This window comes from Oncorhynchus mykiss, chromosome 32, assembly GCF_013265735.2.
Source record: "Oncorhynchus mykiss isolate Arlee chromosome 32, USDA_OmykA_1.1, whole genome shotgun sequence".
Classification (NCBI taxonomy): Eukaryota; Metazoa; Chordata; class Actinopteri; order Salmoniformes; family Salmonidae; genus Oncorhynchus; species Oncorhynchus mykiss.
Window position 1 is genome coordinate 6,650,311 of NC_050572.1, and position 27,218 is coordinate 6,677,528.

General features: G+C 42.6%; 1 protein-coding gene across 1 annotated transcript; it reads left to right on the top strand.

Annotated features, from left to right (window-relative positions):
* Window positions 1–1,153: 1,153 nt before the first annotated feature.
* On the top strand, window positions 1,154–26,664 carry LOC110487847 (visinin-like protein 1). Its single transcript, XM_036971685.1, has 5 exons — window positions 1,154–1,313; window positions 24,788–24,964; window positions 25,562–25,680; window positions 26,079–26,175; window positions 26,452–26,664. Exons 2-5 carry the CDS (start codon window positions 24,803–24,805, stop codon window positions 26,647–26,649), a joined length of 576 nt encoding a protein of 191 aa, XP_036827580.1. The 5' UTR covers window positions 1,154–1,313; window positions 24,788–24,802; the 3' UTR covers window positions 26,650–26,664.
* The last annotated feature ends 554 nt before the right edge of the window (window positions 26,665–27,218 follow it).

Below are 27,218 nucleotides of genomic sequence, written 5' to 3' on the forward strand. Positions count from 1 at the left end.
TCTGTGTGCAGTAGAGCGTCTCTGTGTGCAGTAGAGTGTGTACGTGTCGGATGCTTACCTTGGACGGAAGGTCATTTCTCAGCCAGGGGCCTGATTAACCTTCACCGCTAGTTCCCCTGTTCCTTTTCTCACACAGAAACATTACCACTACACTACTACACTACTACACCACTACACTACTACACCACTACACTACTACACTACTACACCACTACACTACTACACCACTACACCACTACACTACTACACCACTACACTACTACACCACTACACTACTACACCACTACACCACTACACCACTACACCACTACACTACTACACCACTACACCACTACACCACTACACCACTACACTACTACACCACTACACCACTACACCACTACACTATGGCCCTCTGATCCTAACGTACACACATAGGAACAGGCGTGTGTACACATGCACACATGCACACACACAAACACACACACACACAGTAATTTGAATGAGTGTAAAACCTGGAGATAGTAATTATTGATGAGAGGTCAACACATCTCTACATGCAAATGTGCTTCCCACCCGCAGAGACAGAATAACAAACATTAAGGCCTGCTCTTTCTCTCTCTCTCTCTCTCTCTCTCTCTCTCTCTCTCTCTCTCTCTCTCTCACCCTCTCTCGCTGTCTCTCTCTCACCCTCTCTCGCTGTCTCTCTCTCTCTCTCTCTCTCTCGCTGTCTCTCTCTTTCTCTCTCTCAATCTCTCTTGCTGTCTCTCTCTCTCTCTCTCTCGCCCTTTCTCAATTCAATTTAAGTGGCTTTATTGGCATGGGAAATATATGTTAACATTGCCCATGCATGTGAAATAGATAATAAACAAAAGTGAAATAAACAATACAAATTAACAGTAAACATTACACCCACAAAAGATCCAAAAGAATAAAGACATTTCAAATGTCATATTATGTCTATATAGGCGTAGTGTTGTAACGCAAATAGTTCAGGGCTACAGACGATACGCGCTGGCAGAGTTTGCTGTTTTGATTGACAAGGCAGATCATCCAATTACGTCGTCCAGAATGATTATTTGAGACTCGCTTCCCAATCGGCGCTGGCATGAGGCGGTCCTTAGGCAAATGGGTTGACGAAGAGGACGCATGCATTCATTCGTTTTCACTGAACGGAACGTAGAGAGCGAACGACGGAGTGAGGCAACAGGGGAAACTTGCTGATTTGGACTTCACTTGTTTCAGAGCTTTTGAGAAATAATTGTAAGAGCACCGTAAAATAATTGATTTGTCCGTAAGGTTCTGAAGAATCGAGTCTTCTACATAATTTCAAGGTAAGAAAAGAGATAAACTGTCATTTTTTTTTTTTTTACCAATAGTGTCTAGACAACTAAATAGTAATTTCTTGCGCAACGATGTTAATAAATGTGTAGTGGCATAATAGTCAAACCATGTTATAGGCGGATTATTATACCCAAGTCAAAGGAAGGACATAGTGACACGCGCGCGCGCGCGCACAAACACACACACACACAATAACAAGGGCATGGGCAGCATGAGCGTTCGAAGCTTTCTTTGCGCGCATAATATCTATCTGTGTATCTCTCTCTCTCACACACACACGCGCATTCTCTCTCTCTCGGGCTCAATTCAATTCAACACATGCTTTATTGCCACCGTTGTCAAAGCAATGTATAGGACGTTATCACATACATTATTAACTATATTTATTTATTTGAAATGTATCAGGATGAAATCTCTTAAAATGCACCCTCTCGTTTTCAAGAATGTAAAACTATATATATATTTGTTTGAGCAACAAAATTAGTAGATGTCAACAACAAAAAATGATCATACATGTCAAATAATTCACTGAAAAGAAAATCAACAATTGAGAAATTAAATCTACAAGGTCTCACGTATGTGACATGGTGGGATCTACTTTCTTATATTTTGATAGGACAGGACATCATCTACAGATAGATCGACCGTCTATGTTATCCCCAAACAAAATGCAGATTTTCTTTTCAACAGCTCTCTCTCTCTCTCTCTCTCTCTCTTTCAATTCAACTCTCTCTCTCTCTCTTTCAATTCAACTCTCTCTCTCTCTTTCAATTCAACTCTCTCTCTCTCCCTCTCTTTCAATTCAACTCTCTCTGTTTAACGGGAACGCGGTAACAGGTGCGTCTGATGGATTGCCATGGTGACAATACTTTAGCTCGCCCTTCCATGCGCACTGACGGGGAACATGAGCAGACATGTCGCCACTCGTGATGTATAAGATGTTGTTAGATGTATGTCAGTCTGCCTCAGAGTAAGGACATAGAACACGGACATGACAAACAGACTGCTGAAATCCTTTTGAAATGAACTAAGCACCATGAGACATGCTTCTGTGCTTTGATGTCCTTCATGCTTTAATGAACATTCCCGAAAATAGCCATATTTATGGCTGTGTCACAAAGGGAACCATGTTCCCTATGTAGTGCATAACTTTTGACCAGAGTTCTATGTGCCCTAGTCAAAACTAGTGCACTATAAAGGGAATAGAGTGCCATTTGGGATGCATTCTATAATGTCAGTATGGAACACTACAAGCTGGTAGTAGAGGTTGTAAGGGTAAATTAAGACAGAGAGATACATCATCCTACTTGGCAGATAGAGAGAGACATTATCCTACTTGGTAGATAGAGAGATACATCATCCTACTTGGCAGATAGAGAGAGACATTATCCTACTTGGTAGATGGAGAGAGACATTATCCTACTCGGTAGATAGTGAGAGACAACATACTACTTGGTAGATAGTGAGAGACATAATCCTACTTGGTAGACAGAGAATGACAACATCCTATTTGGTAGATGGAGATATACATGATCCTACTTGGTAGATAGAAAGATACAGTATGATACTTGGTAGATAGATATAGACAATATTCTACTTGATAGATAGAGATATACAGTATATTACTTGGTAGATAGAGAGCGACACTATCCTACTTGGTAGATAGAGATAGACCAAATCCTACTTGGTAGAAAGAGAGATACATTATCCTGCTTGGTAGATAGAAAGATACAGAATCCTACTTGGTAGATAGAGATAGACCATATCCCACTTGGTAGAAAGAGAGATACATTATCCTGCTTGGTAGATAGAGACATACAGTAAGTACCCTACTCTCTCTCGCTCTGTGCATGCAGGTGTGCATGTCCAAGCCCTCACCACCACCTAACCTCCGCTAGTGAGTCATGCCATTTTGTGGCACTACTTGAAAAAGGTGCACTTGAACATCGTGAAGCAGAGAATAGGTGCCACCAGCACCATTCAACCAGAGTAGAGGTGATACCAGCACCATTCAACCAGAGTAGAGGTGATACCAGCACCATTCAACCAGAGTAGAGGTGCTACCAGCACCATTCAACCAGAGTAGAGGTGATACCAGCACCATTCAACCAGAGTAGAGGTGATACCAGCACCATTCAACCAGAGTAGAGGTGATACCAGCACCATTCAACCAACTGAGAAAGTCAACCACTCAAATGTAAATGTGAGGCAAGTCAGCAGACTGATGCAACTGAACCAATCATAAGTCCAGTAGTCTGGTGACATCACAGTACAGTAGACCTATGAGATCGATAGGTCGACTGCTATGGATCAGACAGTGACAGTGTCGACGTCTCATGTGACAGGCCAAAGCGTATCATGGTCACGTTTATGTCGGAGAAACTGGCTGTGTGTGTTGGCATGTTTCATTCACCGTATTGATAGGGCACTTTTGTAGACACACCAGAGTAGAGGTATGCGAATGTACACAATACTCTATATATAAACTATATACACTATATACACACTATATATAAACTATATACACTATATATACACTATATATAAACTATATACACTATATATACACTATAAATGCAAACTATATATGCACACTATATATACACACTATATACACACAATATACACACTATATATACACTATATCTGCACACTATATACACACAATATACACACTATATATACACTATATATCTATATATATATATATATATATATATATATATATATATACTATATTTACAGACACTATATATACACTATAAATGCAAACTATATATGCACACTATATCTGCACACTATATACACACAATATACACACTATATATACACTATATATATATATATATATATATATATATATATATATATATATATATATACTATATTTACAGACACTATATATACGTATATATACACTATAAATGCAAACTATATATACACACTATATATATATATATTCAATATAGATACACCCTATATATGCACACTAAATATACACACTATATATATACACTATACATACTATATATACACACTGTATATACACTACACATTCACACTATATATACACTATATATGTACTCTATATATATATATATATATATATATATATATACACACACTATATATATATATACTATATTTACACACACTATATATACACTATATATATACACTATATATACACACTATATATATATATATATACTGTATATACAGTCGTGGCCAAAAGTTTTGAGAATGACACAAATATTAATTTCCATAAAGTTTGCTGCTTCAGTGTCTAGATATTTTTGTCAGATGTTACTATGGAATACTGAAGTATAATTACAAGCATTTCATAAGTGTCAAAGGCTTTTTATTGACAATTACATGAAGTTGATGCAAAGAGTCAATATTTGCCGTGTTGACCCTTCTTTTTCAAGACCTCTGCAATCCGCCCTGGCTTGCTGTCAATTAACTTCTGGGCCACATCCTGACTGATGGCAGCCCATTCTTGCATAATCAACGCTTGGAGTTTGTCAGAATTTGTGGGTTTTTGTGTTTCCACCCACATCTTGAGGATTGACCACAAGTTCTCAATGGGATTAAGGTCTGGAGAGTTTCCTGGCCATGGACCCAAAATATTGGTGTTTTGTTCCCGAGCCACTTAGTTATCACTTTGCCTTATGGCAAGGTGCTCCATCATGCTGGAAACGGCATTGTTCGTCACCAAACTGTTCCTGGATGGTTGGGAGAAGTTGCTCTCGGAGGATGTGTTGGTACCATTCTTTATTCATGGTTGTGTTCTTAGGCAAAATTGTGAGTGAGCTCACTCCCTTGACTGAGAAGCAACCCCACACATGAATGGTCTCAGGATGCTTTACTGTTGGCATGACACAGGACTGATGGTAGCGCTCACCTTGTCTTCTCTGGACAAGCTTTTTACCAGATGCCCCAAACAATCAGAAAGGGATTTCATTAAAGAAAATGACTTTACCCCAGTCCTCAGCAGTCCAATCCCTGTACCTTTTGCAGAATATCAGTCTGTCCCTGATGTTTTTCTTGGAGAGAAGTGGCTTCTTTGCTGCCCTTCTTGACACCAGGCCATCCTCCAAAAGCCTTCGCCTCCCTGTGCGTGCAGATGCACTCACACCTGCCTGCTGCCATTCCTGAGCAAGCTCTGTACTGGTGGTGCCCCAATCCCGCAGCTGAGTCAACTTTAGGAGACGGTCCTGGCGCTTGCTGGACTTTCTTGGGCGCCCTGAAGCCTTCTTCACAACAAATCAAACGCTATCCTTGAAGTTCTTGATGATTTGATAAATGGTTGATCTTCTGGGTGTCTGTCTGTCTGTATGTCTGTTGGGTTTCTGTCTGTCTGTATGTCTGTTGGGTTTCTGTCTGTCTGTCTGTCTGTCTGTCTGTCTGTCTGTCTGTCTGTCTGTCTGTCTGTCTGTCTGTCTGTCTGTCTGTCTGTCTGTCTGTCTGTCTGACCTTGTGCATGTGTGTGCATGTCTTTGTTTATTTCTGTGGGTGTGTGTGTGTTTAGTTGTCCATGCCCATGCTATGTGTGTGTTTCTGTGCACACCCATGCTATGTGTGTGTGTGTCTTTCCGTGCCCATGCTATGTGTGTGTGTGTCTTTCCGTGCCTATGCTATGTGTGTGTGTGTCTTTCCGTGCCCATGCTATGTGTGTGTGTGTCTTTCCGTGCCTATGCTATGTGTGTGTGTGTCTTTCCGTGCCCATGCTATGTGTGTGTGTGTGTCTTTCCGTGCCCATGCTATGTGTGTGTGTGTGTCTTTCCGTGCCCATGCTATGTGTGTGTCTTTCCGTGCCCATGCTATGTGTGTGTTTGTCTTTCCGTGCCCATGCTTTGTGTGGGTTTGTGTCCGTGCGTGCCGATGCGTGCCCATGCTATATGTGTGTGTGTGTCCGTGCATGCCCATGCTATGTGTGATTGTGTGCTGTGTCTATGAGTGTTGAAGAAAGTTCAGTTCAGTTGAAGAAAGTTCAGTTCAGTGTCATCATGGGAGCACTTGCCAGGTGTGTGTTTAGTTGTCAGGTGTGTTTAGTTGCCAGGTGTGTGTTTAGTTGCCAGGTGTGTGTTTAGTTGACAGGTGTGTGTTTAGTTGACAGGTGTGTGTTTAGTTGTGTGGTGTGTTTAGTTGTCAGGTATCTGATGCTGGCTGGTGTGTGTTTAGTTGTCAGGTTTGTGTTGCTGGCTGGTGTGTGTTTAGTTGTCAGGTGTATGATGCTGGATGGTGTGTGTTTAGTTGTCAGGTGAATTTAGTTACCAGGTGTGTTTAGTTGTCAGGTGTGTTTAGTTATCAGGTGTGTTTAGTTGACAAGTGTGTGTTTAGTTGTGTGGTGTGTGTTTAGTTTTCAGGTATCTGATGCTGGCTGGTGTGTGTTTAGTTGTCAGGTTTGTGTTGCTGGCTGGTGTGTGTTTAGTTGTCAGGTGTGTGATGCTGGCTGGTGTGTGTTTAGTTGTCAGGTTTGTGTTGCTGGCTGGTGTGTGTTTAGTTTTCAGGTATCTGATGCTGGCTGGTGTGTGTTAAGTTGTCAGGTTTGTGTTGCTGGCTGGTGTGTGTTTAGTTGTCAGGTGTGTGATGCTGGCTGGTGTGTGTTTAGTTGTCAGGTGTGTGTTGCTGGCTGGTGTGTGTTTAGTTGTCAAGTGTGTGATGCTGGCTGGTGTGTGTTTAGTTGTCAGGTGTGTGATGCTAGCTGATGTGTGTTTGGTTGTCAGGTGTGTGATGCTGGCTGGTGTGCGTTTAGTTGTCAGGTGTGTGATGCTTGCTGGTGTGTGTATATTTGTCAGGTGTGTGATGCTGGCTGGTTGTGTTTAGTTGTCAGGTGTGTGTTTAGTTGTCATGTGTTTAGTTGTCAGGTATGTGTTTAGTTGTCAGGTGTGTGTTTAGTTGTCAGGTGAATTTAGTTGTCAGCTGTGTGTTTAGTTGTCAGCTGTGTGTTTAGTTGCCAGGTGTGTGTATATTTGTCAGGTGTGTGATGCTGGCTGGTTGTGTTTAGTTGTCAGGTGTATGTTTATTTGCCAGGTGTGTTTATTTGCCAGGTGTGTTTAGTTGCCAGGTGTGTTTCGTTGCCATGTGTGTGTTTAGTTTTCAGGTCTGTGTTTAGTTGCCAGTTGTGTGTTTAGTTTTCAGCTGTGTGTTTAGGTGCCAGATGTGTGTTTAGTTGTCAGGTGTGTTTAGTTGTGAGGTGTGTGTTTAGTTGTCAGGTGTGTGTTTAGTTGTCAGGTGTGTGTTTAGTTTTCAGGTCTGTGTTTAGTTGCAAGTTGTGTGTTTAGTTTTCAGGTGTGTGTTTAGTTGCCAGGTGTGTGTTTAGTTGTCAGGTGTGTTTAGTTGTGAGGTGTTTGTTTAGATGTTAGGTGTGTTTCGTTGTCAGGTGAGTGTTTAGTTGTCATGTGTGTGTTTAGTTGTCAGGTGTGTGTATAGTTGTCGGCTTTGTGTTTAGTTGTCAGGTGTGTGTATAGTTGTCAGGTGTGTGTTTAGTTGTCAGGTGTGTGTTTAGTTGTCAGGTGTGTGTTTAGTTTTCAGGTCTGTGTTTAGTTGCCAGTTGTGTGTTTAGTTTTCAGGTCTGTGTTTAGTTGCCAGTTGTGTGTTTAGTTTTCAGGTGTGTGTTTAGTTGCCAGGTGTGTGTTTAGTTGTCAGGTGTGTTTAGTTGTGAGGTGTTTGTTTAGTTGTTAGGTGTGTGTTTAGTTGTCAGGTGTGTGTTTAGTTGTCATGTGTGTGTTTAGTTGTCAGGTGTGTGTATAGTTGTCGGGTTTGTGTTTAGTTGTCAGGTTTGTGTATAGTTGTCGGGTTTGTGTTTAGTTGCCAGGTGTGTGTTTAGTTGTCATGTGTGTGTTTAGTTGTCAGATGTGTGTATAGTTGTCAGGTGTGTATAGTTGTCAGGTGTTTTTAGTTGTCAGGTGTGTTTAGTTGTCAGGTGTGTTTAGTTGCCAGGTGTGTGTTTAGTTGACAGGTGTGTGTTTAGTCATGTGGTGTGTGTTTAGTTTTCAGGTGTGTGATGCTGGCTGGTTGTGTTTAATTGTCAGCTGTGTGTTTAGTTGTCAGGTGTGTTTAGTTGCCAGCTGTGTGTTAAGTTGTCAGGTCTGTGTTTAGTTGCCAGGTGTGTGTATAGTTGCCAGGTGTGTGTTTAGTTGTCAGCTGTGTGTTTAGTTGTCAGGTGTGTTTAGTTGCCAGGTGTGTGTTAAGTTGTCAGGTCTATGTTTAGTTGCCAGGTGTGTGTTTAGTTGTCAGCTGTGTGTTTAGTTGCCAGGTGTGTGTTTAGTTGTCAGCTGTGTGTTTAGTTGCCAGGTGTGTGTTTAGTTGTCAGCTGTGTGTTTAGTTGTCAGGTGTGTGTTTAGTTTTCAGGTGTGTGTTTAGTTGCCAGTTGTGTGTTTAGTTTTCAGGTGTGTGTGTTGTTGTCAGGTGTGAGTTGAGTTCTCTGATGTGTGTTTAGTTTTTTTGGTGTGTGATGCTGGCTGGTGTGTGTTTAATTGCCAGGTGTGTGATGCTGGCTGGTTTGCGTTTAGTTGTCAGGTATGTGCTGCTGGCTGGTGTGTGTTTTGTTGTCCTGTGTGTGATGCTGGCTGGTGTGTGTTTATTTGTCAGGTGTGTGATGCTGGCTGGTGTGTGTTTAGTTAGCAGGTGTGTGATGATGGCTGGTGTGTGTTTTGTTGTCCTGTGTGTGATGCTGGCTGGTGTGTGTTTATTTGTCAGGTGTGTGTTTAGTTGCCAGTTGTGTGTTTAGTTGCCAGGTGTGTCTTTAGTTGTCAGGTGTGTGTTTAGTTTGCAGGTGTGTTTAGCTGCCAGGTGTGTGTTTAGTTGCCAGGTGTGTGTTTAGTTGTCAGGTGTGTGTTTAGTTGTCAGGTGTGTGATGCTAGTTGGTGTGTGTTTAGTTGCCAGGTGTGTGATGCTGGCTGGTTTGTGTTTAGTTGTCAGGTATGTGATGCTGGCTGGTGAGTGTTTTGTTGTCAGGTGTGTGATGCTGGCTGGTGTGTGGTGCTGGCTGGTGTGTGTATAGTTGTCAGGTGTGTGTTTAGTTTGCAGGTGTATTTATTTGTCAGGTATGTGATGCTGGCTGGTGTGTGTTTAGTTGTCAGGTGTGTGTTTAGTTGTCAGACGTTTGTTTAGTTGCCAGTTGTGTTTAGTTGTCAGGTGTGTGTTTAGTTTTCAGGTATGTGATGCTGGCTGGTGTGTGTTTATTTGTCAGGTGTGTGATGCTGGCTGGTGTGTGTTTATTTGTCAGGTGTGTGTTTAGTTGCCTGGTGTGTGTTAAGTTGTCAGGTGTGTGTTTAGTTGGCTGGTGTGTGTTTAGTTGTCAGGTGTGTGATGCTGGCTGGATTGTGTTTAGTTGTCAGGTATGTGATGCTGGCTGGTGTGTGTTTATTTGTCAGATGGTGATGCTGACAGGTGTATGTTTAGTTGACAGGTGTGTTTCATTGTCAGGTGTGTTTCGTTGTCAGGTGTGTTTAGTTGTCAGGTGTGTGATGCTGGCTGGTGTTCGTTTAGTTGTCAGGTGTGTGATGCTGGCTGGTGTGTGTTTATTTGTCAGGTATGGGATGCTGGCTAGTGTGTGTTTAGTTTTCAGGTGTGTGATGCTGGCTTTTGTGTGTTTAGTTGTCAGGTTTGTGGTGTTGGCTGGTGTGTGTTTATTTGTCAGGTGTGAGATGCTGGCTGGTGTGTGTTTAGTTGTCAGGTGTGTGATGCTGGCTGGTGTGTGTTTATTTTTCAGGTAGTGATGCTGGCTGGTGTGTGTTTATTTGTCAGGTATGGGATGCTGGCTAGTGTGTGTTTAGTTTTCAGGTGTGTGATGCTGGCTTTTGTGTGTTTAGTTGTCAGGTTTGTGTTTAGTTGACAGGTGTGTGTTTAGTTGACAGGTGTGTGTTTAGTTGTGTGGTGTGTTTAGTTGTCAGGTATCTGATGCTGGCTGGTGTGTGTTTAGTTGTCAGGTTTGTGTTGCTGGCTGGTGTGTGTTTAGTTGTCAGGTGTATGATGCTGGATGGTGTGTGTTTAGTTGTCAGGTGAATTTAGTTACCAGGTGTGTTTAGTTGTCAGGTGTGTTTAGTTATCAGGTGTGTTTAGTTGACAAGTGTGTGTTTAGTTGTGTGGTGTGTGTTTAGTTTTCAGGTATCTGATGCTGGCTGGTGTGTGTTTAGTTGTCAGGTTTGTGTTGCTGGCTGGTGTGTGTTTAGTTGTCAGGTGTGTGATGCTGGCTGGTGTGTGTTTAGTTGTCAGGTTTGTGTTGCTGGCTGGTGTGTGTTTAGTTTTCAGGTATCTGATGCTGGCTGGTGTGTGTTAAGTTGTCAGGTTTGTGTTGCTGGCTGGTGTGTGTTTAGTTGTCAGGTGTGTGATGCTGGCTGGTGTGTGTTTAGTTGTCAGGTGTGTGTTGCTGGCTGGTGTGTGTTTAGTTGTCAAGTGTGTGATGCTGGCTGGTGTGTGTTTAGTTGTCAGGTGTGTGATGCTAGCTGATGTGTGTTTGGTTGTCAGGTGTGTGATGCTGGCTGGTGTGCGTTTAGTTGTCAGGTGTGTGATGCTTGCTGGTGTGTGTATATTTGTCAGGTGTGTGATGCTGGCTGGTTGTGTTTAGTTGTCAGGTGTGTGTTTAGTTGTCATGTGTTTAGTTGTCAGGTATGTGTTTAGTTGTCAGGTGTGTGTTTAGTTGTCAGGTGAATTTAGTTGTCAGCTGTGTGTTTAGTTGTCAGCTGTGTGTTTAGTTGCCAGGTGTGTGTATATTTGTCAGGTGTGTGATGCTGGCTGGTTGTGTTTAGTTGTCAGGTGTATGTTTATTTGCCAGGTGTGTTTATTTGCCAGGTGTGTTTAGTTGCCAGGTGTGTTTCGTTGCCATGTGTGTGTTTAGTTTTCAGGTCTGTGTTTAGTTGCCAGTTGTGTGTTTAGTTTTCAGCTGTGTGTTTAGGTGCCAGATGTGTGTTTAGTTGTCAGGTGTGTTTAGTTGTGAGGTGTGTGTTTAGTTGTCAGGTGTGTGTTTAGTTGTCAGGTGTGTGTTTAGTTTTCAGGTCTGTGTTTAGTTGCAAGTTGTGTGTTTAGTTTTCAGGTGTGTGTTTAGTTGCCAGGTGTGTGTTTAGTTGTCAGGTGTGTTTAGTTGTGAGGTGTTTGTTTAGATGTTAGGTGTGTTTCGTTGTCAGGTGAGTGTTTAGTTGTCATGTGTGTGTTTAGTTGTCAGGTGTGTGTATAGTTGTCGGCTTTGTGTTTAGTTGTCAGGTGTGTGTATAGTTGTCAGGTGTGTGTTTAGTTGTCAGGTGTGTGTTTAGTTGTCAGGTGTGTGTTTAGTTTTCAGGTCTGTGTTTAGTTGCCAGTTGTGTGTTTAGTTTTCAGGTCTGTGTTTAGTTGCCAGTTGTGTGTTTAGTTTTCAGGTGTGTGTTTAGTTGCCAGGTGTGTGTTTAGTTGTCAGGTGTGTTTAGTTGTGAGGTGTTTGTTTAGTTGTTAGGTGTGTGTTTAGTTGTCAGGTGTGTGTTTAGTTGTCATGTGTGTGTTTAGTTGTCAGGTGTGTGTATAGTTGTCGGGTTTGTGTTTAGTTGTCAGGTTTGTGTATAGTTGTCGGGTTTGTGTTTAGTTGCCAGGTGTGTGTTTAGTTGTCATGTGTGTGTTTAGTTGTCAGATGTGTGTATAGTTGTCAGGTGTGTATAGTTGTCAGGTGTTTTTAGTTGTCAGGTGTGTTTAGTTGTCAGGTGTGTTTAGTTGCCAGGTGTGTGTTTAGTTGACAGGTGTGTGTTTAGTCATGTGGTGTGTGTTTAGTTTTCAGGTGTGTGATGCTGGCTGGTTGTGTTTAATTGTCAGCTGTGTGTTTAGTTGTCAGGTGTGTTTAGTTGCCAGCTGTGTGTTAAGTTGTCAGGTCTGTGTTTAGTTGCCAGGTGTGTGTATAGTTGCCAGGTGTGTGTTTAGTTGTCAGCTGTGTGTTTAGTTGTCAGGTGTGTTTAGTTGCCAGGTGTGTGTTAAGTTGTCAGGTCTATGTTTAGTTGCCAGGTGTGTGTTTAGTTGTCAGCTGTGTGTTTAGTTGCCAGGTGTGTGTTTAGTTGTCAGCTGTGTGTTTAGTTGCCAGGTGTGTGTTTAGTTGTCAGCTGTGTGTTTAGTTGTCAGGTGTGTGTTTAGTTTTCAGGTGTGTGTTTAGTTGCCAGTTGTGTGTTTAGTTTTCAGGTGTGTGTGTTGTTGTCAGGTGTGAGTTGAGTTCTCTGATGTGTGTTTAGTTTTTTTGGTGTGTGATGCTGGCTGGTGTGTGTTTAATTGCCAGGTGTGTGATGCTGGCTGGTTTGCGTTTAGTTGTCAGGTATGTGCTGCTGGCTGGTGTGTGTTTTGTTGTCCTGTGTGTGATGCTGGCTGGTGTGTGTTTATTTGTCAGGTGTGTGATGCTGGCTGGTGTGTGTTTAGTTAGCAGGTGTGTGATGATGGCTGGTGTGTGTTTTGTTGTCCTGTGTGTGATGCTGGCTGGTGTGTGTTTATTTGTCAGGTGTGTGTTTAGTTGCCAGTTGTGTGTTTAGTTGCCAGGTGTGTCTTTAGTTGTCAGGTGTGTGTTTAGTTTGCAGGTGTGTTTAGCTGCCAGGTGTGTGTTTAGTTGCCAGGTGTGTGTTTAGTTGTCAGGTGTGTGTTTAGTTGTCAGGTGTGTGATGCTAGTTGGTGTGTGTTTAGTTGCCAGGTGTGTGATGCTGGCTGGTTTGTGTTTAGTTGTCAGGTATGTGATGCTGGCTGGTGAGTGTTTTGTTGTCAGGTGTGTGATGCTGGCTGGTGTGTGGTGCTGGCTGGTGTGTGTATAGTTGTCAGGTGTGTGTTTAGTTTGCAGGTGTATTTATTTGTCAGGTATGTGATGCTGGCTGGTGTGTGTTTAGTTGTCAGGTGTGTGTTTAGTTGTCAGACGTTTGTTTAGTTGCCAGTTGTGTTTAGTTGTCAGGTGTGTGTTTAGTTTTCAGGTATGTGATGCTGGCTGGTGTGTGTTTATTTGTCAGGTGTGTGATGCTGGCTGGTGTGTGTTTATTTGTCAGGTGTGTGTTTAGTTGCCTGGTGTGTGTTAAGTTGTCAGGTGTGTGTTTAGTTGGCTGGTGTGTGTTTAGTTGTCAGGTGTGTGATGCTGGCTGGATTGTGTTTAGTTGTCAGGTATGTGATGCTGGCTGGTGTGTGTTTATTTGTCAGATGGTGATGCTGACAGGTGTATGTTTAGTTGACAGGTGTGTTTCATTGTCAGGTGTGTTTCGTTGTCAGGTGTGTTTAGTTGTCAGGTGTGTGATGCTGGCTGGTGTTCGTTTAGTTGTCAGGTGTGTGATGCTGGCTGGTGTGTGTTTATTTGTCAGGTATGGGATGCTGGCTAGTGTGTGTTTAGTTTTCAGGTGTGTGATGCTGGCTTTTGTGTGTTTAGTTGTCAGGTTTGTGGTGTTGGCTGGTGTGTGTTTATTTGTCAGGTGTGAGATGCTGGCTGGTGTGTGTTTAGTTGTCAGGTGTGTGATGCTGGCTGGTGTGTGTTTATTTTTCAGGTAGTGATGCTGGCTGGTGTGTGTTTATTTGTCAGGTATGGGATGCTGGCTAGTGTGTGTTTAGTTTTCAGGTGTGTGATGCTGGCTTTTGTGTGTTTAGTTGTCAGGTTTGTGGTGTTGGCTGGTGTGTGTTTATTTGTCAGGTGTGAGATGCTGGCTGGTGTGTGTTTATTTGTCAGGTGTGTGATGCTGGCTGGTGTGTGTTTATTTGTAAGGTGTGTGTTTAGTTGCCTGGTGTGTGTTAAGTTGTCAGGTGTATGTTTAGTTGGCTGGTGTGTGTTTAGTTGTCAGGTGTGTGATGCTGGCTGGATTGTGTTTAGTTGTCAGGTATGTGATGCTGGCTGGTGTGTGTTTATTTGTCAGATGGTGATGCTGACAGGTGTATGTTTAGTTGACAGGTGTGTTTCATTGTCAGGTGTGTTTCGTTGTCAGGTGTGTTTAGTTGTCAGGTGTGTGATGCTGGCTGGTGTTCGTTTAGTTGTCAGGTGTGTGATGCTGGCTGGTGTGTGTTTATTTGTCAGGTATGGGATGCTGGCTAGTGTGTGTTTAGTTTTCAGGTGTGTGATGCTGGCTTTTGTGTGTTTAGTTGTCAGGTTTGTGGTGTTGGCTGGTGTGTGTTTATTTGTCAGGTGTGAGATGCTGGCTGGTGTGTGTTTAGTTGTCAGGTGTGTGATGCTGGCTGGTGTGTGTTTATTTTTCAGGTAGTGATGCTGGCTGTTGTGTGTTTATTTGTCATGTGTGAGATGCTGGCTGGTGTGTGTTTAGTTTTCAGGTGTGTGATGCTGGCTGTGGTGCCACTTGACAAAAGAGGCATAGTTCCAAATGTTAACCCTGGCCCTTGACTTTTTTCCTTTTGTAGTTTCGTTACAGCCTTATTCTAAAATTAATGAAGTTAATAGAATCCTCATCGATCTACACACACTGCTCCATAATGACATCACATTACCCCATCATTACATCATAATACCCCATAATGACAACACAATACCATAATGACATCACAATACCCCATAATGACATCATAATACCCCATAATGACAACACAATAACATAATGACATCACAATACCCCATAATGACATCACAATACCCCATAATGACAAAGCAAGGTTTTTATTTATGTTTATTTAATGAAAATGTATTACAATTAATATAGGAAACAGAAATATAATATTTACATAAGTATTCAGACCCTTTGCTATTTCCATCCACTTGATTGGAGTCCACCTGTGGTAAATTCAAGTGATTGGACATAACTTGGAAAGTCACACAGCTTGCTAGTTCACTTGGGGGAACTGATGTTTATAAGACTGTGATATAGTGTGGGGTGCTTTTCGGGCAAGTGTCGATCTCTGATAACGAGTTTTTAGCATGAGTGTTTTACTTTAATTATGAGTATTTTACTAAAATTATGAGTATTTTACTATAATTATGAGTATTTTACTATAATTATGAGTATTTTACTATAATTGTGAGTATTTTACTATAATGGCTATAATTACAGGGCATCTCTGAAACACTCTCCGGCGAATATGAATTAGAGGGCACAAGGCCTGTGTCCTAAATGGGACCCTCTTCCCTATATACTGCACTACTACACATAGGGCTCTGGTCATAAGTAGTGCTCTATATAGGGAATTGGGTTCCATTTGGGACATAAACAAAACAAGTCATAATTAAAATCATAAATAATATGAAACAATTGTATGGACAGATAAAATGTTGGGAGATGTTAGCCATGATTAGCTACCGTAGAGAGACCTGGGAGACATATCTCAGACAGAGAGACACACCCTCCCCGCTCTGTCCATCCCCTGTGTAAGTCTCCAGGCTCTACATGTAGGGTGATCTTAAATTAGATTGTTTGAACCATCGCTGAGGTGGGCTCTGTTTCTATAGCGATGCATCCTTCCTCCTCTCTGTATGTCTCTCTCTCTCTCTCTCTCTCTCTCTCTCTCGCTCTCTCTCTCTCTGTTGTTAGAACAGGTCTCTCTCTCTCTGTTATTAGAACAGGTCTCTCTCTCTGTTGTTAGAACAGGTCTCTCTCTCTCTGTTGTTAGAACAGATCTCTCTGTTCTTAGAACAGGTCTCTCTCTATCTCTCTGTTCTTAGAACATGTCTCTCTCTATCTCTCTGTTCTTAGAACATGTCTCTCTCTCTGTTGTTAGAACAGAGAGGATCTGCAGAGAAGAATGGGAGAAACTCCCCAAATACAGGTATGCCAAGCTTGTAGCGTCATACCCAAGAAGAATTGATGCTGTAATCGCTGCCAAAGGTGCTTCAGCAAAGTACTGAGTAAAGAGTCAGAATACTTACGTAAATGTTTTTTGCTATGTCATTATAGGGAATTGTGTGTAGATTGATGAGAGAAAAAAACTATTTAATCAGTTTTAGAATAAGGCTGTAATGTAATGACGTGTAAAAAGTCAAGAGGTCTGAATACGTTCCCATTGCCCTGTATAAAATATATTATGGATAGCCAGGGGCACACTCCAACACTCAGACATCATTTACAAACCACGCATTTGTGTTTAGTGAGTCTGCCAGGTCAGAGGCAGTATGATGTTCTCATTGTGTGAATTAGACAATTTTCCTGTCCAGCTAAGAATTCCAAATGTAATGAGTACTTTCGGGTGTTGGGGAAAATGTATGGAGTAAACAGTACATGAGTTAATTTTAAGAATGTAGCGGAGTACAATTTAAATATGTAAGTTAATGATACCTGAAAATAATGAAGTAGTGCTTTAAAGTATTTTTACTTAATTAAAGATGCACTCTCACGTGTTGGTATAATTTCAGACAGTAGTTTTGAAAGTGGTGCTCCTGAGCCAAAAGTGGTGCTCGGTTTTGGTGTACTATGTCATCAAATTGTGTACTACATCATTCATGTCATGTGATATGTCACATCTTGCAACAAATACAAAGGGTACAAATCTAATTTGTACTCTCTGTTACAAAAAGGGGTTCAGCGTTTTAAGTACTGGTGCCTAGTTTACACCTCAATATACGGTACCTAGTTTACACCTCAATATACGGTACCTAGTTTACACCTCAATATACGGTACCTAGTTTACACCTCAATATACGGTACCTAGTTTACACCTCAATATACGGTACCTAGTTTACACCTCAATATACGGTACCTAGTTTACACCTCAATATACGGTACCTAGTTTACACCTCAATATACGGTACCTAGTTTACACCTCAATATACGGTACCTAGTTTACACCTCAATATTCGATACCCAGTTTACACCTCAATATACGGTACCTAGTTTACACCTCAATATACGGTACCTAGTTTACACCTCAATATACGGTACCTAGTTTACACCTCAATATACGATACCTAGTTTACACCTCAATATACGGTACCTAGTTTACACCTCAATATACGGTACCTAGTTTACACCTCAATATACGGTACCTAGTTTACACCTCAATATACGGTACCTAGTTTACACCTCAATATTCGATACCCAGTTTACACCTCAATATACGGTACCTAGTTTACACCTCAATATACGGTACCTAGTTTACACCTCAATATACGGTACCTAGTTTACACCTCAATATACGGTACCAGGTTTACACCTCAATATACGGTACCTAGTTTACACCTCAATATACGGTACCTAGTTTACACCTCAATATACGGTACCTAGTTTACACCTCAATATACAGTACCTAGTTTACACCTCAATATACGGTACCTAGTTTACACCTCAATATACGGTACCTAGTTTACACCGCTGCCGATAGCATCCAAACACAACATATTTCAGCATGCACAAACCCTGTGATATGTCTTAGCCAACTGAGAACCGATCTACTCATTGACACAACTCTGCTTAGATCGCAAGGTAGTAAATTCATTTTGGTTGTTTTGTTTACTAGTTTAGCGAGCCGGCTAACGCTGGTGCTGCTGCTGGCAACTACTGAGCTACCATAGCTAGATAGCTAGTTGGCTGTTAATATTAAGTATTCATACCTTCGTAATCGGTTAAATAGAACGACTCGTAGAATTGACAGCCCTTCTCCAATTTGCTTTTCAGCACTGACGTTGTTGCAATTCTGTGGACATCGCATCTAGCTACACTATATGACCATAAGTATGTGGACACCTGCTCGTTGAACATCTCATTCCAAAATCATGGGCATTAATATGGAGTTGGTCCACCCTTTACTGCTATAACAGCCTCCACTCTTCTGGGAAGGCTTTCCACTAGATGTCGGACCATTGCTGCTATAACATCCTCCACTCTTCTGGGAAGGCTTTCCACTAGATGTTGGAACATTGCTGCTATAACAGCCTCCACTCTTCTGGGAAGGCTTTCCACTAGATGTCGGACCATTGCTGCTATAACATCCTCCACTCTTCTGGGAAGGCTTTCCACTAGATGTTGCTTCCAATCAGCCACAAGAGCATTAGTTAGGTCGGGCACTAATGTTGGGGGCTAAAGTTGGGCAATTAGGCTTGGCTCGTAGTCGGCGTTCCAATTCATCCCAAAGGTGTTCGATAGGGTTGAGGTCAGGGCTTTGTGCAGGACAGTCAAGTTATTTTACACCGATCTCGACAAACCGTGTCTGTATGAACCTCGCTTTGTGCGCGGGGGCATTGTCATACTGAAACAGGAAAGGGCCTTCCCCAAACTGTTGCCATAACGTTGGAAGCACAGAATCGTCTAGAGTGTAATTGTATGCTGTAGTGTTAAGATTTCACTTCACTGGAACAAAGGGCCAAGCCCGAACCATGAAAAAAAAACTTTACAGTTGGCACTATGCATTTGTGCAGACTTCTCCTGGCGTGCGTCAAACCCAGATTCATCCATCGGACTGCCAGATAGAGAAGCGTGATTTATCACTTCAGAGAACACGTTTCTACTGCTCCAGAGTCCAATGGCGGTGAGCTTTACAACATACCAGCCGACACTTGTCATTGCGCATTTAGGAATTTGGGCATGTGTGTGGCTGCTCGGCCATGAATCCCATTTAATGAAGCTCCTGACGAACAGTTATTGTACTGACATTGCTTCCAGAGGCAGTTTGAACTCGGTAGTCAATGTTGCTGTCGAGGACAGACGAGTTTTAGGCACTACGCGCTTCAGCACTTGGCGATCCCATTCTGTGAGTTTGTGTGGCCTACCACTTTGCAGGCTGAACCGTTGTTGCTCCTAGATGTTTACACTTCACTTTAACAACACTTACAGTTGACCAGGGCAGAAATGTTATAAACTGACTTGGAAAGGTGGCGTTTTTTTGACGGTGCCACTTTGAAAGTCACTGAGCTCTTCAATAAGGTCATTCTACCATCAATGTTTGTCTATGGAGATTGCATGACTGTGTTCTCAATTTTATACTCCTGTCACCAACTGGTTTGGCTGAAATAGCCAAATCCATTAATTTGAAGGGGTGTCTACGTACACTTGTATATATAGTGTAGTTAGAACATTTTAGCACTTTTGTTAGTCCTAACAACTAGGCTAGCTAGCTAGCTAACTAGTTAACTAGTTAATGCAATCTTTTGAGTTTTGTTTGTATTAGCTAGCAAGCTAGTTAGTTCGTTTTCTGACCTTGACTAGCTAGCTAGCTAAGTTACCTAAACTAAAGCTGGCAAATAGCTATGCTATGGTTTCTACTCATTAGCTAACTAGCTAGCTTCCTGGGATCACCTTTGTGTGAAGCTAGCCACAATAACAATTAGCCACAACAGTGTAATTTACAGTTCACCTTCATAATAAAAGTCCCTCATTGCAGGTGATGCAAATGGAGCACCCATCATGTTAACGTTAGCTAGCTACATGTGTCAACAAAAACCATGAGGAACATTAGTTCCTTTTCAATCGAGCTAAACACTAACTAACTTATTATTGTTAGCGCAGATAGGCCCAGATATTTCCATTGAAGTGTAAATGAGAAGCAGCTGGTTGGAGTTTCCGCCAAATATGGTGGGGAGAGGAAGGTCAGTGTATATGGTGAGGAGAGGAAGGTCAGTGTATATGGTGAGGAGAGGAAGGTCAGTGTATATGGTGAGGAGAGGAAGGTCAGTGTATATGGTGAGGAGAGGAAGGTCAGTTTATATGGTGAGGAGAGGAAGGTCAGTGTATATGGTGAGGAGAGGAAGGTCAGTGTATATGGTGAGGAGAGGAAGGTCAGTTTATATGGTGAGGAGAGGAAGGTCAGTGTATATTGTGAGGAGAGGAAGGTCAGTGTATATGGTGGGGAGAGGAAGGTCAGTGTATATGGTGAGGAGAGGAAGGTCAGTTTATATGGTGAGGAGAGGAAGGTCAGTGTATATGGTGAGGAGAGGAAGGTCAGTGTATATGGTGAGGAGAGGAAGGTCAGTGTATATGGTGAGGAGAGGAAGGTCAGTGTATATGGTGGGGAGAGGAAGGTCAGTGTATATGGTGAGGAGAGGAAGATCAGTGTATATGGTGAGGAGAGGAAGGTCAGTTTATATGGTGAGGAGAGGAAGGTCAGTGTATATGGTGAGGAGAGGAAGGTCAGTTTATATGGTGAGGAGAGGAAGGTCAGTGTATATGGTGAGGAGAGGAAGGTCAGTGTATATGGTGAGGAGAGGAAGGTCAGTTTATATGGTGAGGAGAGGAAGATCAGTGTATATGGTGAGGAGAGGAAGGTCAGTGTATATGGTGAGGAGAGGAAGGTCAGTGTATATGGTGAGGAGAGGAAGGTCAGTGTATATGGTGGGGAGAGGAAGGTCAGTGTATATGGTGAGGAGAGGAAGGTCAGTGTATATGGTGAGGAGAGGAAGTTCAGTGTATATGGTGAGGAGAGGAAGGTCAGTGTATATGGTGAGGAGAGGAAGGTCAGTGTATATGGTGAGGAGAGGAAGATCAGTGTATATGGTGAGGAGAGGAAGGTCAGTTTATATGGTGAGGAGAGGAAGGTCAGTGTATATGGTGAGGAGAGGAAGGTCAGTGTATATGGTGAGGAGAGGAAGGTCAGTGTATATGGTGAGGAGAGGAAGGTCAGTTTATATGGTGAGGAGAGGAAGGTCAGTGTATATGGTGAGGAGAGGAAGGTCAGTTTATATGGTGAGGAGAGGAAGGTCAGTTTATATGGTGAGGAGAGGAAGGTCAGTTTATATGGTGAGGAGAGGAAGGTCAGTGTATATGGTGAGGAGAGGAAGGTCAGTGTATATTGTGAGGAGAGGAAGGTCAGTGTATATGGTGAGGAGAGGAAGGTCAGTGTATATGGTGAGGAGAGGAAGGTCAGTGTATATGGTGAGGAGAGGAAGGTCAGCTTATATGGTGAGGAGAGGAAGGTCAGTGTATATGGTGAGGAGAGGAAGGTCAGTTTATATGGTGAGGAGAGGAGGGTCAGTTTATATGGTGAGGAGAGGAAGGTCAGTGTATATGGTGGGGAGAGGAAGGTCAGTTTATATGGTGAGGAGAGGAAGGTCAGTTTATATGGTGGGGAGAGGAAGGTCAGTTTCCGGCAGTGAGATGCTATGGAGCGAGATGGAACTGGGCTGACTTTCTGATGATTTTCTCATTGATTAAACATTTGATCTCAATACAGATTTCTGTTCCCAAATTATTTTACAAACAGAGTGGACTCCCTTTGCCAAAGTTTCAAAACATTTTTCAATGTTTTGAAGGAGTGCAAGGGCGAATTGATTTATTGCGAATGCGCACCTCAGACTAGGCATTCCCTAACATAAATATACGAATACATGCTAGAACGTGCCAATAGGATCCTGCTAGCTCATGCTTGGCTCTGCCCACTTGACTCGTTAGCTTCCCATTGGAAATAACAAGGGCTGGTCTATATAGGGTTAGGTATAAAAATCTTTGGTGTTAGCATGCACTTTAATAGCTAGCTGGATAACACAAGAACTAACTAGGTAGCTAGCTAGACCTAGCAAGCTATAGGCCTAACCTATAGAAAGCAACATGATGATGACAACCAGTATAGGGTAACTTAATGTCTAAATTGTCATACATTCTTTTCTACCACAATGTCTCAGACTCCAACATGGAAGAAAGAAACATGTGAAGACAGAGAAACTATAGAACCGTAGAACTGTAGAACTGTAGAACAATAGAACTGTAGAACTGTAGAACTGTAGAACTATAGAACTGTAGAACTATAGAACTGTAGAACTATAGAACTATAGAACTGTAGAACTGTAGAACTGTAGAACTATAGAACTGTAGAACTGTAGAACTGTAGAACTATAGAACTGTAGAACTGTAGAACTATAGAACTGTATAACTGTAGAACTGTAGACAGAGACAGAGTTGTTGATTTCTATTGTTACTTGAAATAGACAATACCGTTTTTCTAAATTAGCTACCAATTCTACTCACTAGTCTCTACTATCTAGGCTACTCACTAGTCTATACTATCTAGGCTACTCACTAGTCTCCACTATCTAAGCTACTCACTAGTCTCTACTATCTAGGCTACTCACTAGTCTCTACTATCTAGGCTACTCACTAGTCTCTACTATCTAGGCTACTCACTAGTCTATACTATCTACGCTACTCACTAGTCTCTACTATCTAGGCTACTCACTAGTCTCTACTATCTAGGCTACTCACTAGTCTATACTATCTAGGCTACTCACTAGTCTCTACTATCTAGGCTACTCACTAGTCTCTACTATCTAAGCTACTCACTAGTCTCTACTATCTAGGCTACTCACTAGTCTCTACTATCTAGGCTACTCACTAGTCTCTACTATCTAGGCTACTCACTAGTCTATACTATCTAGGCTACTCACTAGTCTCTACTATCTAGGCTACTCACTAGTCTCTACTATCTAGGCTACTCACTAGTCTCTACTATCTAGGCTACTCACTAGTCTATACTATCTAGGCTACTCACTAGTCTCTACTATCTAAGCTACTCACTAGTCTCTACTATCTAGGCTACTCACTAGTCTCTACTATCTAGGCTACTCACTAGTCTATACTATCTACGCTACTCACTAGTCTCTACTATCTAGGCTACTCACTAGTCTCTACTATCTAGGCTACTCACTAGTCTATACTATCTAGGCTACTCACTAGTCTCTACTATCTAGGCTACTCACTAGTCTCTACTATCTAAGCTACTCACTAGTCTCTACTATCTAGGCTACTCACTAGTCTCTACTATCTAGGCTACTCACTAGTCTCTACTATCTAGGCTACTCACTAGTCTATACTATCTAGGCTACTCACTAGTCTCTACTATCTAGGCTACTCACTAGTCTCTACTATCTAGGCTACTCACTAGTCTATACTATCTAGGCTACTCACTAGTCTATACTATCTAGGCTACTCACTAGTCTATACTATCTAGGCTACTCACTAGTCTCTACTATCTAGGCTATTCACTAGTCTATACTGTCTAGGCTACTCACCATACTATAGACTACAGATTTGAGTCACCAGGAGAATACTTATTTGTATTTTATATCTATATTAAATTGAATCTAATTATCAATCTAACAATAAAAAAATCCTAATGATTTTGTAATATATTTTTAGGTATTTTTACATGTTGCAAAAAGAAGTTGACTAAAGTCGAAGCTCATCTACTGTTTGTAGGTATTGTCACTTGTTAATGAGCAATAGGTCTAAGAAGTTAAATAGAAGTTGCTATATCCTGTGTAACAGCTAGTAATAACATTTTATTTCTGCAGATATTACATGTCCTCTGTGGTGTACTCCTGCGTTCATTTATCACTTGCTAGCCACATTTCACTGTCAATATAGGACACAACTCAAAACTGCTTAGAAAACAAACAAATTCTTCTTCTTCTTCTCTGGTATTATGGCGGTTCAGCAAAACAAACGTTAAAGATGCGTGCCGCCACCTACTGTACGGGTAACTACATTGTCTTTAGGGAAACTTAAACACTTGTGCGTTTGTTCATCACTTGCATGGTGCTTTTAGAAGCTGTGCTATGCTTTGAAATAGTGTATTTCTCGTATTAGATCCGTTTTCGTAAAGCTCAACCAAGTTAACTCAGACGGATCGCTTTATTTTTGGAGTGGGGCAAGTGCTAGCAACAACGTCAACCTGAGATTTATTTTGAACAGTGCACATTCATGGTTAAGTAATTAGAGTCTATTGGGCATAATCTCTCAGACACCCAGCGCATCCACGAGGGACCCCAACCTTTGTCACAGTTGTTAAATGAATCGGATGCAGCTGAGAAGAAGCGAAAACAATAAGCTGGTGAATTTAGTGGAAACCTGCCTATTTGTATTTATGCATGATAACAAGCATTCGTGGTTAAACTTCTGTAATTACAGACCGTATTTACTACCAAATACATTGATATTATTGCACTGTGAATGGTTACAGTTTAACTCCAATACTTGTTAAGTGTAATTGTTGAATGAATTTAACAATTCCTATATGTGTTCATTAACCAATTCAATTGAAATCACTCTGTCTGTTTCTAAGAATTTGTAAGATCCTTATTTGCATAAAATAGACAGAGACCAGTCTACCAAGATTAGCCAATAGCATTTATTCTCGAGAGCGCTGCTCATAATACCACGTACATTAGTTTATATACCTCACATTTCGACATAAATGTCTCTCCTCCTCTCAGATACAATGGCAGTATAGTTCACAAACCTTCCCACATTGTCTGCCACCTGTTAAACAATCTACTACAAGCCCAAGGTCTCTCCCCTCCCTGGGTGGGGACAGAATAAGGAACACAGCATTCCAGCCGGTCTGACGATAGCTCCTTTCGTTTCTAACAAGGAACAGAAAGTCCTTGTTCTAATTCTTGACTGAAACTACTATTTTCAGTATTATGATTATAATAAGATTCATACATCCATACAGTAACATAGTAGTATTCTGTTTAGTTATAGTTCTAAGTTAAATGTATACATAATTTAGTCATTATTCATAAAAATCCCATAACAGTAATGACTTACGCAATAAGGATCCTCTAAAGGACGCGTTAACATTGATTGTTTAAATCATTGATTTGATTCGTTGTGTCTCTTGTTTATTTCTCCAGAGAGGAGACTTTGTGATGGGGAAAGGAAACAGTAAGCTGGCACCAGAGGTTCTGGATGACCTCACCAAGAGTACTGAGTTCAACGAGGCTGAGCTCAAGCAGTGGTACAAAGGCTTCCTCAAAGACTGTCCCACTGGTATACTGAACCTAGAGGAGTTCCAACAGCTATATGTGAAGGTGAGGGAGGGAGGGAGGGACTTAAAGACTGTCCCACTGGTATACTGAACCTAGAGGAGTTCCAACAACTCTTTGTGAAGGTGAGGGAGGGAGGGAGGGACTTAAAGACTGTCCCACTGGTATATTGAATATAGAGTTCCAACCACTATATATCAAGGTGAGGAAGAGAGGGAAGAGAGGAGAGGGGGGGATGAGGAAGGAAACAGATGGTGATTATTCGTAGGGAGAGAGGGGGGACAAGTGGGTTGAATAGGAAATACCAGTGAATTGGTGGGGTGGTGGTGGGGGGGGGGGGGGGGGGGGGGGCAAGAGAAACGATGGAGGTTAGTGGTAGATGGCTTTCCTAAAGTGTTCCCGCTGTCATACTCAAAGCAAACTATCTAAAGGAAGAAAGTCATTTGGAGTATAGGGATTTTTGGGGGGTTGGTTTAGAATGTGCAACATCATCCATTCATATCTGCGTTCCAAATGGACCTCTATTACCTATGTAAGGACATTATCTTCGCCCATGGTGCCATTTGGGACTAAGTCTATTTGAATAGCCTTCCAGTGACCAACAGTGTGTCACATTTATTTTTGTATTTTTCTCTCATGCAGTTCTTTCCGTACGGCGACGCGTCTAAGTTCGCCCAGCACGCCTTCCGGACCTTCGATAAGAATGGGGACGGGACCATCGACTTCCGGGAGTTTATCTGTGCTCTGTCAATCACCTCGAGGTACACGGGTGCGCACACACTCACACACACACTCAGTCACGCACTCACTCACACACTCACTCACACACTTAGTCACACACTCAGTCACTCACTCACTCAGTCACTCACACACTCACTCACACACACACACACACACGCACACACTCAGTCACACACACACTCACTCACTCACTCACTCACACACTCACTCAGTCACACACACACTCACTCACTCACTCACACACTCACTCACTCACTCACACACTCAGTCACACACTCACTCACACACACACACACACACACACACACACACACACACACACACACACACACACACACACACACACACACACACACACACACGCACACACACACACACCTGTGTATTTCTATTTGCCAGTTCTTTCCATCACCTCTAGGGGGACCTTTGAGCAGAAACTCAACTGGGCCTTCAACATGTACGACTTAGACGGAGACGGCAAGATCACACGCATGGAGATGCTGGAGATCATAGAGGTCTGTGTTTTTCTGTGTGTTTCTGTGTGTCTTTGAGTGTGCTTGTCTCCATACTTGTGTGTATGCATGTGTGTGCGTCCATTTGTGTGTGTGTGAGTGCATTTACTGTGTGTGTGTGTGTGTGTGTCTATGACAACTTACTTTGTGTCCATATTGCTCCAGCGAATGCCCCATTCCATCTTTACTGAACTCTCTCTCTCTCTCTCTCTCTCTCTCTCTCTCTCTCTCTCTCTCTCTCTCTCTCTCTCTCTCTCTCTCTCTCTCTCTCTCTCTCAGGCAATCTACAAGATGGTTGGCACTGTGATAATGATGCGTATGAACGAGGATGGGCTGACTCCCCAGCAGCGCGTGGATAAGATCTTCTCCAAGATGGATAAAGATCACAACGATGAGATCACGCTGGACGAGTTCAAAGAGGCAGCCAAGAGTGATCCCTCCATCGTCCTACTGCTACAGTGTGACATGCAGAAATAGAGGAGGGAGGTGGTGAGGGAGGGAGGAGGTGAGGGAGGGAGGAAGGAGGAGGGAGGAGATGAGGGAGGGAGGAGGAGGGAGGAGGTGAGGGAGGGAGGAGGAGGGAGGAGGAGGGAGGAGAGGGAGGGAGGGAGGAGTGATGAGGGAGGAGGTGAGGGAGGAGGGAGGGAGGTGAGGGAGGGAGGAGTGATGAGGTGAGGGAGGAGGGAGGGAGGTGAGGGAAGGAGGGAGGGAGGGAGGATGAGGGAGGTAGGAGGTGAGTGAGTGAGGAGGGGGGGATGAGGTGAGGGAGGGAGGAGGTGAGGGAGGAGGGAGGAGGTGAGGGAGGAGGAGGGAGGTAGGAGGTGAGTGAGGAGGGGGGATGAGGTGAGGGAGGAGGGAGGGAGGTGAGGGAGGAGGTGAGGGAGGGAGGTGAGGGAGGGAGGAGGAGGGAGGTAGGAGGTGAGTGAGTGAGGAGGGGGGGGTGAGGTGAGGGAGGGAGGAGGGAGGTGGCAAGTTTGACCTCTCATTGTACTATTTTTGCCAATTGATATTGGGGGAGGGGGGGAGTCTCTATTTCTGCTATAGGA